General features: G+C 36.0%; 1 protein-coding gene across 1 annotated transcript in view; it reads left to right on the forward strand.

The window, feature by feature from the left end:
• The window catches only part of LOC110027226 (DEAD-box ATP-dependent RNA helicase 8-like), a 41,213-nt gene that overhangs the window by 16,290 nt on the left and 13,685 nt on the right, over window positions 1-11,238 (forward strand). The window contains exons 5-6 of the mRNA XM_020728562.1: window positions 5,834-6,068; window positions 6,582-6,820. Of these exons, the coding sequence (XP_020584221.1) occupies window positions 5,834-6,068; window positions 6,582-6,820 (474 nt within the window). The remainder of the gene's footprint in view (window positions 1-5,833; window positions 6,069-6,581; window positions 6,821-11,238) is intronic.

The following is an 11,238-nucleotide window of genomic DNA, read 5'->3' on the forward strand; positions in this document are numbered from 1 at the left end:
TATCATCACGATTAGTGGTCAATTCCTATGCATAAATAAAATTGATTCAAAATGCATTTTGAAGGCCAGCTTCAAATAATCAGTCTTGTGCATTCGGTCAAGCACATTTGATAATTTTCGTAAACAAATATTTAAAACCAAAACTAACAATTAAGGATATATGGAAAAATGCCATATCAAAGGCTTTCATAAAAGCTTGATTTTAGTTTTTCTTTCAGCTAATGCACAGACTTTAGCAAACATGCATATTGTTGCATTGAAATATATTTTAAAAATGTTGTATTTTGTAGAACTCAATTATTTGTTGATGCTATGCATATAATACACATTGATAATAGAAACAAGAGAACATTTTAGGCAAAACAACAGAAATACTGATGTTCATTACATTAAAGAATTTGCATCCAGCAAAACATTAAAAAATAATAGGCCTACGTAAGAAATTGTTTATGTAATATGGACAAAACTGCAATGATTTCTTACAATTTTTTTACAAAGAATAACCTAATATATAACGCACTGACACTCTTGAATAACTCTCAAACCATAAAAGGGAATTATGTAAGATTAATTGAAAATGCTCACGTAGCAATTACTAAGCTATTACTTACAAGTATTTCTATAAGAATTTTAAAAATGATATATTAAGAAGTAAATATTTTAACAATGATTATTCATATGTTTATGTTAGAGCATATGCATATACCATGTTTTCAAATTCTAGGCATGCATAGAGTGACACACCTCCGCTGGCACAGGATATGTTTGTATGAATAAATACATGTTTATTAAAGGGAAGGCGACTTCAGGCCAAGTAGATCCAAAGTACTGTGTAAAACGTGTGTAAAATTTAGGATTTAAATATCATATATACATAAATAAATTACCTCTGGGAAATGGTTCTCTTTCCACTAAACTTGCATCTTTGGGCTCGTTGCTAGAGATATGTCATGGAGTGCATGGTTAGAATCACTTGGGCTCCGTTTGTCAAGCTCACTGGAGATCGTCTTGTGAGACTCGAGGTCATCAATCAAGAGGGAAATAAAATTGTTAGGCTCCATCGCTCTTATCTCCTAGTTTGTGTGGGTTGAATCAAACACCTTGCTACTGCTTCGAACGCTATGCTATTGTTGCGTCCTCCTTCTTTGCTTACCAAAGTTCGTGTCTTCTATCTACTTGTGTTCAGAGTCATGTTGTATCTTAGGTGATTTGATTTTATTTTCTCTAGCTAAATTTGCTAAGCAGAAATGGATCTGTTTCCACTTCTACACCTAAATCGAACATTTATTCGACTCGTTTTGGCTTGTGTTGACATGCTTGCCATGCAAACTACACGTTTAGGTCAAAGTCATCTCACGATTGTGAAGCGAAGCAGACCATGGTCGCTCCGCGTTGCATTTTGCTTGAAGTGCACTTTTAAAATCCCTTCCAATATTTATTATATGCTAATTATTTCTTTTTAACATTTTTTAAATTTTTTTATTTTCTATCTATAATTGTTTGTATGTTATAGATAAGATTTCTTGTGGAATCACCATATAATGTTTGTAGTAAAATCCATTTTTTGTTCTAGGTATAAAATCAATATATTTTTCTCTTGATAACTTCTTTTTGAAACCAAGAATTATGATAGTTTCTTAAAATATGTTAATGCAAGTTCATATGCTACTACAATATAATCTACAACATTTTCATCATATTTTCCCTCTTTTTTCAAACCAAATATAAATTCTCTCGTAGCTACTTTATTAGAACCGATATGTCTATTTAAATCATTATCAATTATTGTCCTCTCTTCCACTAAAATATATTATAAGAATTTATTCTTATTTTTTACTAAATTAATTTTGCAAACTATTTTTTATTTGAGCTTGTGAATCCTAAACACTAGCTAGTTTCTTGTTTTAATATTCCACCACATATCCATTATCATCCATTTTCTTTTTTTTTTTTTGTTAAACTTCTAATGTACAATATAGCTGATAACCTTTTTGATTGTTTTTGAATTTTTTTTTATCTAATACTTTCTTGTAGATATGCTTTATTTATTATTCTTCCAATTGTTATTTTTACTTGATGTATCATTAACACATTTTTTTATCAAGAACAAATCTCAATGCATTTTTTATGAATAATTTTTAAAATTCTAATTTAAGATCATCATGGTCCCCCAATTTCAGTAAGTTTATAGTTAAATTGACCGTTTTGAGAAAACAAACCCAATGATAACGAAATTGGTTCAATCAAGCTCAGATCAAGCTATTAAAGTACTTTTGGAGGTTTTGGATGGAATGGTTAAGTACACTCCAAATTCCAAATTCAATTTTTTTTATATTCAAATCGAGCATCTTGACGAATGGAATCTGCCGAGCTTAAGTTCGCTTAATTCCAAGGTCATTACGTCCCTTAAATCATGAAAAAGCTCTCTATGATCAAGGGGAAACAATATGGACCATCCGATCAGGTGGTTAGGGAAGTTATTTACCAAAGACCAAAATGTTCCTACTCTAGAGACTATAAATAAATCCCTCTTCATTTTAGGGCGAAGGGGAAGAGAGAATTCAAAAGCCTATTCTTGGGTAAAGACCTGACGATAACTTCCGTCCTTCGTAGTCGCAGACAACTGTTGACCACCACCCTTCTGCAGTCGTCGACCATTGTCAGTCGTCCTTGCTTGCTGTCGTCAGTGACCCATGCTTGCTAACGTTGCATCCTAAATACATTCCTAATATAAAACACCATATTAAAGACTCGACAATAACTTTTGGTCTTTATAGCCTTCGACCACCATCAACCACCTCCCGTCATCCATAGTCGACAATGGTAGACTGCCCTTGTTCGTCGTCGTCAACGACCCCTTTCTTACTAATGTTGTATCCCAAATACGGCCTTAACATATAACATCATATTGAAAACCTAAAAATAACTTATGGCCTATGTAGTTGCTGACCAATGTAGACCACCACTCATCGGCCATTGTCGGCCTCTTGCTTGCAAACATCGTATCCCAAATACGATTGTAATCAAAGTTATGAAAACCGGTCTGTACATTGAGTTTGAAAAATGAAAGATTCGAGGTTTAATGGTTCAATCGGGGTTGAACCAGATGATGTCATGTATATTTATAATATTTTGATATCATTTAAATAATTGAACAATGATATATTAATGTCATTTTTAATGACTTAGTAAATAATATTTTAATATAAGGCTAAGACTTGAATATTTTTATAATATTCTAGATTAAAATTTAAAACATGATATTTTCTCTATTTCTGGTCATCCTATTAAAATAAAAAGCTGAACTTGGACAATATTTAAAATTTGGACCAGTTCAACAAAGCACCGATTTAACCCGATTATGACTAGTTTATTCTCGTTTCTATGCAGAAACAGTTTTTAGTTTGAACAGAACCAGCTGCCTAACTAACTCATGGTTGAACCAGTCGTTTCAGCCTGGTTTTTAATAACATGGTTGTAACATGTAACAACCATATTAAAGACTTAACGTTAACTTCCAACCTCCATACCCGCTGATCACCGTCAACCAATGCAGACTGTCACTACCTATCGCTGCCGACCATCGACAAGCACTTTTTAGGACCATCGTAGCTAGAATACTCCGGTTGTTCCTAACACCTATATTTTTCCTTGTGCTGTATACCAACAAATGCAGTGCCCAATGTAAAACTATAATCCCTTTCTGAGAGAGGGGGTCTTGTTATTGATTATAACCTTTATGGCCAACTAATACCTTTGCAGTCACTAACTACAATTTATGTAGCCAACTGATGCTATTGTTGTTACTAACGATGATCTATCTATCAACTACTACTATAATTACGACTTTTGTGACCAAATGATGCTATTACAATCACCAACCGCAGCCTATGTGGCCAACTAACGAGATTGCAGTCACCAACTACAGCCTATGTGACAAACTATTGTTGTATTAGCTCTCAACTATGATCCTTGTGGCCAATTAATATTATTGCAGTCTCCAATTACGACCTATATGGTCAACCGACGATATAACAGTTACCAACTACGACTTATATGAACTACTACTATAAACTCCAACTATGAGCTCTTTGACCGACATTACTGTAGTCATCAACTACAGTCTATGCGACCAACTAGTACTGTTACATGTTCAAACTGCGGCCTCTGTGGCCAACTGATACTATTGTAGTCACCGACTACGATCTATGTGACCAACTGATGATGTTGCAATAGTTAACTACGATTTATATGACCAAGTACTATTAGAAATTTCAACTAGAGTCTCTGTGGCCAACTGACCTTGTTGCAGTAGCCAACTACGGTCTATGTGACCAACATACGATGTGCAATCACCTGCTATGACCTATGTGGCCAGCTACAACAGTTACAATTTCCAACTAAGATCTATGTGACCAACAACAAATAACAGTCATCAATTATAGCCTATGTGGCCAACTACAACTGTTACCAACTAATGTCTCTGTAACTAATTAATGTAATTGCAATAACCAACTATAGCCTTTGTGGATAATTGAAGATATTGCAGTCACCAACTATTACTGTTAGATCTTTCAACTACGGTCTTTGTGGCAATTTGAAACTATTAAAATCACCAATTATGACCTTTTTTGTTAACTGGCGTTATTGCAGCTTTCATCCACAACCTTTGTGGCCAACTGCTACTTGTGCAATCTCCAATTACAGTCTTTGTGGCCGACTATTACTGTTATAGTTTTCAACTGCAGCCGTTGTGGCTAACTGTCGCTATTGTAGCCACCGACGACAATATTCATGATCAACTATATTTGCTTGAGCTCGATTGCAACAATTATAGCTTAACTACTGTTGTACATTTGTGTTATCATCATTGCACTTTCATTTTCTCTGATATATGAGAAGAGTGGACTTATGTACATACGAATATATAATGGATTACTCTGATGCTAGGCCTAATGTTTTTTTTCGTTTTCATGGTTTTTCTACATAAAAAATCCCGGCGTCTTCTCCAGGTATTTTTCTATTATCTCTGCGTGTTTTGGATCTTCATGCAATGCTAAGACGTTAAATTATAACTCTTCCTTTTCCAGCACGCAACATTACTAAATCTTTGTTAAATACCAATTGAATAAATAACGGAACTTCCAGATATTACAAATATTTGGAAGCTCTTATTATTGATCATTATCATGTATATTGTTATAATCAGAAATGCTTTAAGCATAGTAAAAGTAGGACCTGTTGCATCTGTGTTTTTGATAATCCAATTTAAGAAAAATACCATTCATTTGAGTTTTTCGAACCTAAATGTCATTTGATTTGTTATCATGAAGCTAAGATTCTTTTTTTTATGCTTATGGTTGGCATTTAAGTACTTTGGAATATTTCTATTTAAAATTCTTTGTGTTAAATTTTGGTAGTTTAATAATGATATCATAATTTTTCCACCATATGTAAATTTGGCTAAACATGCCGAGCTTTTGTGATGAATTTGGCTCTGAGTGATTCAGTGAGCCATTTGGCATAGCTGGTAACGGCTTTCCTGCTCTCCCTTGTTCCATTCTTCTCCACCGCGTTCTTCGTTAGCACCGAACAAATAAATATTCTTCGAGTTTTTTTTTTGACAAAGTTCTAAATGTCTAAGGGACTATATGAAGCTGTTAAATTATATTTCACTAGGATATTGAGTTTAATTGATGCTATCTTATTTTCTTTTTCATTTAGGCCTCCCTCTTTTTGAACCTTTTCTTACTTCTATTTTTGGTTATTGAAACTATAATGATGATTTCTTTTACCAGAACAAAATCTCATGTCTTCATCGTATTGATTTCAGGATGTAACTGCAACAAAAGGAAATGATTTTGAAGATTACTTTCTGAAGAGGGAATTGCTTATGGGTATATATGAGAAAGGATTTGAAAGTCCTTCACCTATTCAAGAAGAAAGCATCCCTATTGCTCTTACCGGAAGGGACATTCTTGCTAGAGCCAAAAATGGGACCGGAAAAACTGCTGCTTTCTGCATTCCAGCATTAGAAAAAATTGATCAGGAAAAGAATGTTATCCAAGGTTTCAATTCTAATTTCATAAATTCATCCAATATTTCATCTCTATTTAAAGTATAGGGGCATTTACATACATAGCACACAGTTCTTATGTATTTGCGTATCTCACACCGAAAGTTCCATATTTACACACTTAGTACTCAAATTGTTAATATCACATAAAAAAATAACACTATTACCACTTTTCAAAAGTGAAATACATATTTTCACGAATAAGTTTAAAATACTAAAATGCTATGTATGTAAAGGTAGAAGTTTAGGCGTGAGATATGTATATACATGAGAATTGTGTGCTACAAATGTAGATTTCCCCATAGTATATGATATTGGTCCAACTGTTTTTAAAATTTCTTTTTGGCAATTTTGTTACGGTTGCTCATATAGGACTTCTAACTTATATAAAAATGTCCTTTTTGTGAATTCTTTTGTTTAATATGCTTATATTGTGCTTCTATTTGACAATTCCTCTCATTGATTGATCGTGAAGAGACTGATTTCCTTAGTTTGAAATGTGCAGTTATCATACTCGTTCCAACCCGTGAATTGGCTCTACAGACATCTCAAGTTTGTAAGGAGCTGTCAAAGCACTTGAAGGTTCAGGTTATGGTAACAACTGGAGGAACGAGCTTAAAAGATGACATCATGCGTCTGTATCAACCCGTCCACTTAATTTCTGGAACACCTGGTCGAATCCTAGATCTTGCGAAGAAGGGTGTTTGTAATTTAAAGGATTGTTCGATGCTCATTATGGACGAGGTATGATAAAAGGGATCTTTTTTTATTAATATTTAATTTGCGCATTTACATACATAGCATTCAATTCTTATGCTTACATATCTCACACTTAAACTTTCAAAATTTATACACATATTAGTCAAATCTTTAGTATCACATAAAAAATACCACTATTATCACTTTTTAAAAGTAAAATCCACATGTTCATTCATAGGCTTAAAGCATGCCATGTATGTAAATATGAAAGTTTAGGTGTGTGGTATCTAAATACATAAGAATTGTGTGCTTCGTATGTAAATTTCCCTTTTTCTCTTTATTTCACTCCATGATTGAACAAAGAGGTTTCAAATTGGCAGCACTCCCTTGCTCTTTATCATGCGTGCATTGGATGACAGCTTCTTCTTCATCATCATCGTCATGTCTTTCTCTCCCCTCCCTCATTTATCATTTTATCCCCTTTTTTTCTATAGTCAAAGGGTGTCATCATTTCAAACATAGGTATTTGAGACGTCAGATTGATCAATGTTTATCATATATTGTTTTTGACCTATTCAAACCTTTTTCAAAAAACATATAGGTGTAAATAATGTTTTGGGAGCCCAAAAATTGAATTTATCAAGTTGCCCTGAATAAGAAAAATATATTAATTGCATCTCTAATATGGCGATTATTCATATTTCTAGAATTGCAAATGATATGTGTTTGGATGCTATACATTTATCATTGCAAGCTGAGATACAAAGGACCTTTGTATGACCCAAAAAAAAGAAGATTGACTTACATACCACTTAATTCTTAGGTATTTACGTATCTAACTCCTAAACTTTAATTTTTACATATATTCTAATAAGGCAAAGTGGAATAGATTAACATATACTAGGCATGAGGCACACAATAACGGTAGGTAAGGTAGTTTGTGTCCTCTAGAAGCTTCACTACCGTGTGTATGTGGGACAGTAATGGATAAATGTGATTTTCTTCTAGGTCTTCTTCTTCTTAATTTCCTTTTGCATACTCTCTCAAGCTTCCTCTTCTTTTTTTCAAGTTCTTCATGGTATTAGAGCCTTGAGCTCAGGCCTATATGAGCTTTTTCTTAAACCTAGGGCATCAATCGGTTCAAAGGGGCTGCGACTTGATTGCACAACCTCTATTTCATCGACTGTCCTACACTAGTAAAGGATCGGCCGACCACTCCTCAATCCAAGCAAACACCGACAACATTAGAGCAGATGCCTACCTTACAAAACACAAAAACTTTGATCCATCAACAATGGAGTTGAATACCTCAATCTCTATCCCACCCTCCCTCAAATTTCTTATGAGTAACATAAAACATCTAACTCAAAACTCACACTCAGTTGAAAATTATTCTTTATGGAAGGCACAAGTTCTCAAGGTGTTCTCAGCCAATGAATTCTTAGCGTTCCTTGATGGCAGCTTTCCTTATCCATCACAATTTGCTAATCCCGCGGCTGATTCTCAGGCTTGCAATCCGCAATATTTTTCTTGGATTTTGATTGTTCAAAACTTTACTGCAACACTTTATTCAGTCATCTCTACACCGATACTTCCTTATGTGCTACACCTTTCAACAACCGCGGAGATTTGGAATACTATTGCTAAAAGGTTGCAACCAACAAATTGCTCGAGAGTCATTTAGTTGAAGAATTCCCTTCATACCATCTCGATGAACAATCAAACTATGGCTCAATACCTATCAAGGGTTAAAGGTCTAGTAGACAACATTGTTGCTGCAGGAGGGAAGCTAGACGCCGAGGATATTATCCTTTATGCACTTAATTGACTTCCGACCACCTGCCAAGGCTTCAGGACGACAATCTGAACTCAACTCCATCCTATAGATATTGACGATTTCTACTCCCTCCTTTGCAGTGGAGATCAATATTGCAACTGACAATTAAAGATCCAATCCTTCTTCCCAGCCACGTCTTGCATTTGCGGCCACAAAGGTTCCCTCGACGACTCTGTCTTGTGGTTGAGGCCGAGAAACAACCTCCAACCGTACCACAGGGGATCGAAAGACACAAAGACCATCAGTCACATGGCAAATCTGTAACAAATTCGGACACTCAGTGGCTTCATATTGGCATCGGTCGAACCTAGACTATGTACCTACCAAGCAAGCCTTGCAAGCAACCACTTCCTCATGGGTACTAGACTCCGAAGCCACCGCACACCTTACATCCAATCTCAATCATCTAAACCTAACAACCTTTGCTACAGGTTTTGAACTGGTCATCGTGGGTACGAGACTATCAGTTCCTGAGCAAACGCCAGAGATGACATCCTTTCTACACCGCACCGTAAGCTTATCCTACCTCAAATCTGGCATGTTCAATCCCTTTCTCACAATCTCTTATCTGTTCACAAGCTAATCACTGATAATAATGTTGCTGTTCTCTTTGCTCTGAATGGCTTTACCATCTTTGACTCTAAGACGAAGGTACCTCTACTTCGGGGAAGCAGTACTGATGGCCTTTATTTGATCTCTCCCATCCTGCTATCTACATACGTCCTCGCTGCCACCACCATGAAGTCTTCTTTTTGGCACATATGTCTTGGACATCCACATTAAGATGTTATTCAACTTATAGTCACCAATTATCCAAACTTAAATGTAGCAAAACTTACATCTGTGTAATAATTGCAGTTGCAACAAGAGTCATAAACGGTTTTTATTTCCTTTTTTACATACACATGCTCCTTTACAGTTACTTCATTCTTATGTATTGGGTCCATCTCCAATATTATCTACTCAATTCTATAAATATTAGCTACTTTTTGTTGATGATTTCTCTCATTTTTGTTGTGTATTTTCTATGCGAACTAAAGCTGAAACTGTGGATGAATGTATCAACTTTATTACAATGTTTCATACTTAAGTTAACACTCTTATTCATATGTTTCGATTTGATGGGGGTGCGGACATAATTTCCTAATGCATAAAGGCATCATTCATCAATTCTCATGCCTTCATACCCCGATGGCCGAATGAAAGCATAGCCACCTCATTTTAACTACAAGAACTCTCCTCCATGATGCCTCCCTACCTCTCACACTATGGGTTGATACACTTCTTGTGGCTCCTATCTTATGAATAGAATGCCATCTCGAATCACCCAACCCAAATCGCCTTACCAACTTCTATACAATCACCCAATCAACTACTCCAATTTCCGTGTTTTTGGCTGTCTATGCTATCCATGGCTAAGGCCACAAACACCACATAAATTAGCTCCTCACTCTCACCCTTGTGTATTCCTTGGCTACTCCTCACATCATAAAGGATATAAGTGTTACCAACCCACCTTAGGCAAACTCTTCATCTCTCGTCACGTTGTGTTCGACGAAAATATTTTTCCATACCAATCTCTTCAACACACCCAACCCTCCCCACTCAACCAGATATGCCAACAAATCTTCTCCTACTCGTCCCTCCACATGTACACTAAACCATGCCAACACACCCTCACCCGCTCCACCTCATGCATCTCCACTACACAAACCTTCCCCATGAACACCTCCTACATGCACACTACCATCCACCTTAACTCAACCCCCCATATCACATCACCATATGATCACCCATAACCACACTGGCAACCTTAAACTGGTCACTAAACTCGATCTCTTCCATCAACTCAAACATCCCTCTGATCCTACAACATCACACAAGCTGCTAAGCAGGCTCACCGACGGTCTGCTATGAATGAGGAGTTCTTTGCTCTTCAAGCTCAGGGTAATTGGGCATTGGTTCTACATCCACCAAATCAATAGATAATTGGTTGTCGATGTACTTATTCCATTCAATACAACTCGCTTGGTACAATTGCCCGATATAAATCCCGCCTTGTGGCGCATGGGTATAATGAAGAATATAGTGTGAATTACTTCGAAACATTTAGTCCTGTGGCGAAGATGACAACACTTTGAGTGCTCTTTACGGTTGCTTGTTATCACAAGTGGCCCATCCTACAATTTGATGTCTCTAACGCTTCTCTACATGGTAAGCTTCTTGATACTGTTTATATCAAAAAATCGTCGAGCCTTGTTGATCCTCAATTCCCAAATCATGTGTGTCTACTCAAGAAGGCCTTGTATGGACTTAAGCAGTCGCCGAGACAATGGTTTGCAACGATCTCTACATTCTTCATCAACGAAGGGTTTCAAATAAGCAAGACGGATCCGTCTATTATCATCTCGTATAATTCTAACCCTCGTTTATATATTCTCCTTTATGTCGATTATATTTTCATTACAAAACAGGACATGGCAGCAATTGAAGCACTCACCACTCGCCTCAGCTCTAAGTTTTAAATCAAACATCTGGGACCAGCATCTTGGTTTCTTGGCATTGTGACTAGGGAAGCTGAGTATATTTTCTTGGATAACAATGCTACCTCACTCAAACACTCTTT

Source organism: Phalaenopsis equestris, unplaced genomic scaffold (genome assembly GCF_001263595.1).
Source record: "Phalaenopsis equestris unplaced genomic scaffold, ASM126359v1 Scaffold000421, whole genome shotgun sequence".
Classification (NCBI taxonomy): domain Eukaryota; kingdom Viridiplantae; phylum Streptophyta; class Magnoliopsida; order Asparagales; family Orchidaceae; genus Phalaenopsis; species Phalaenopsis equestris.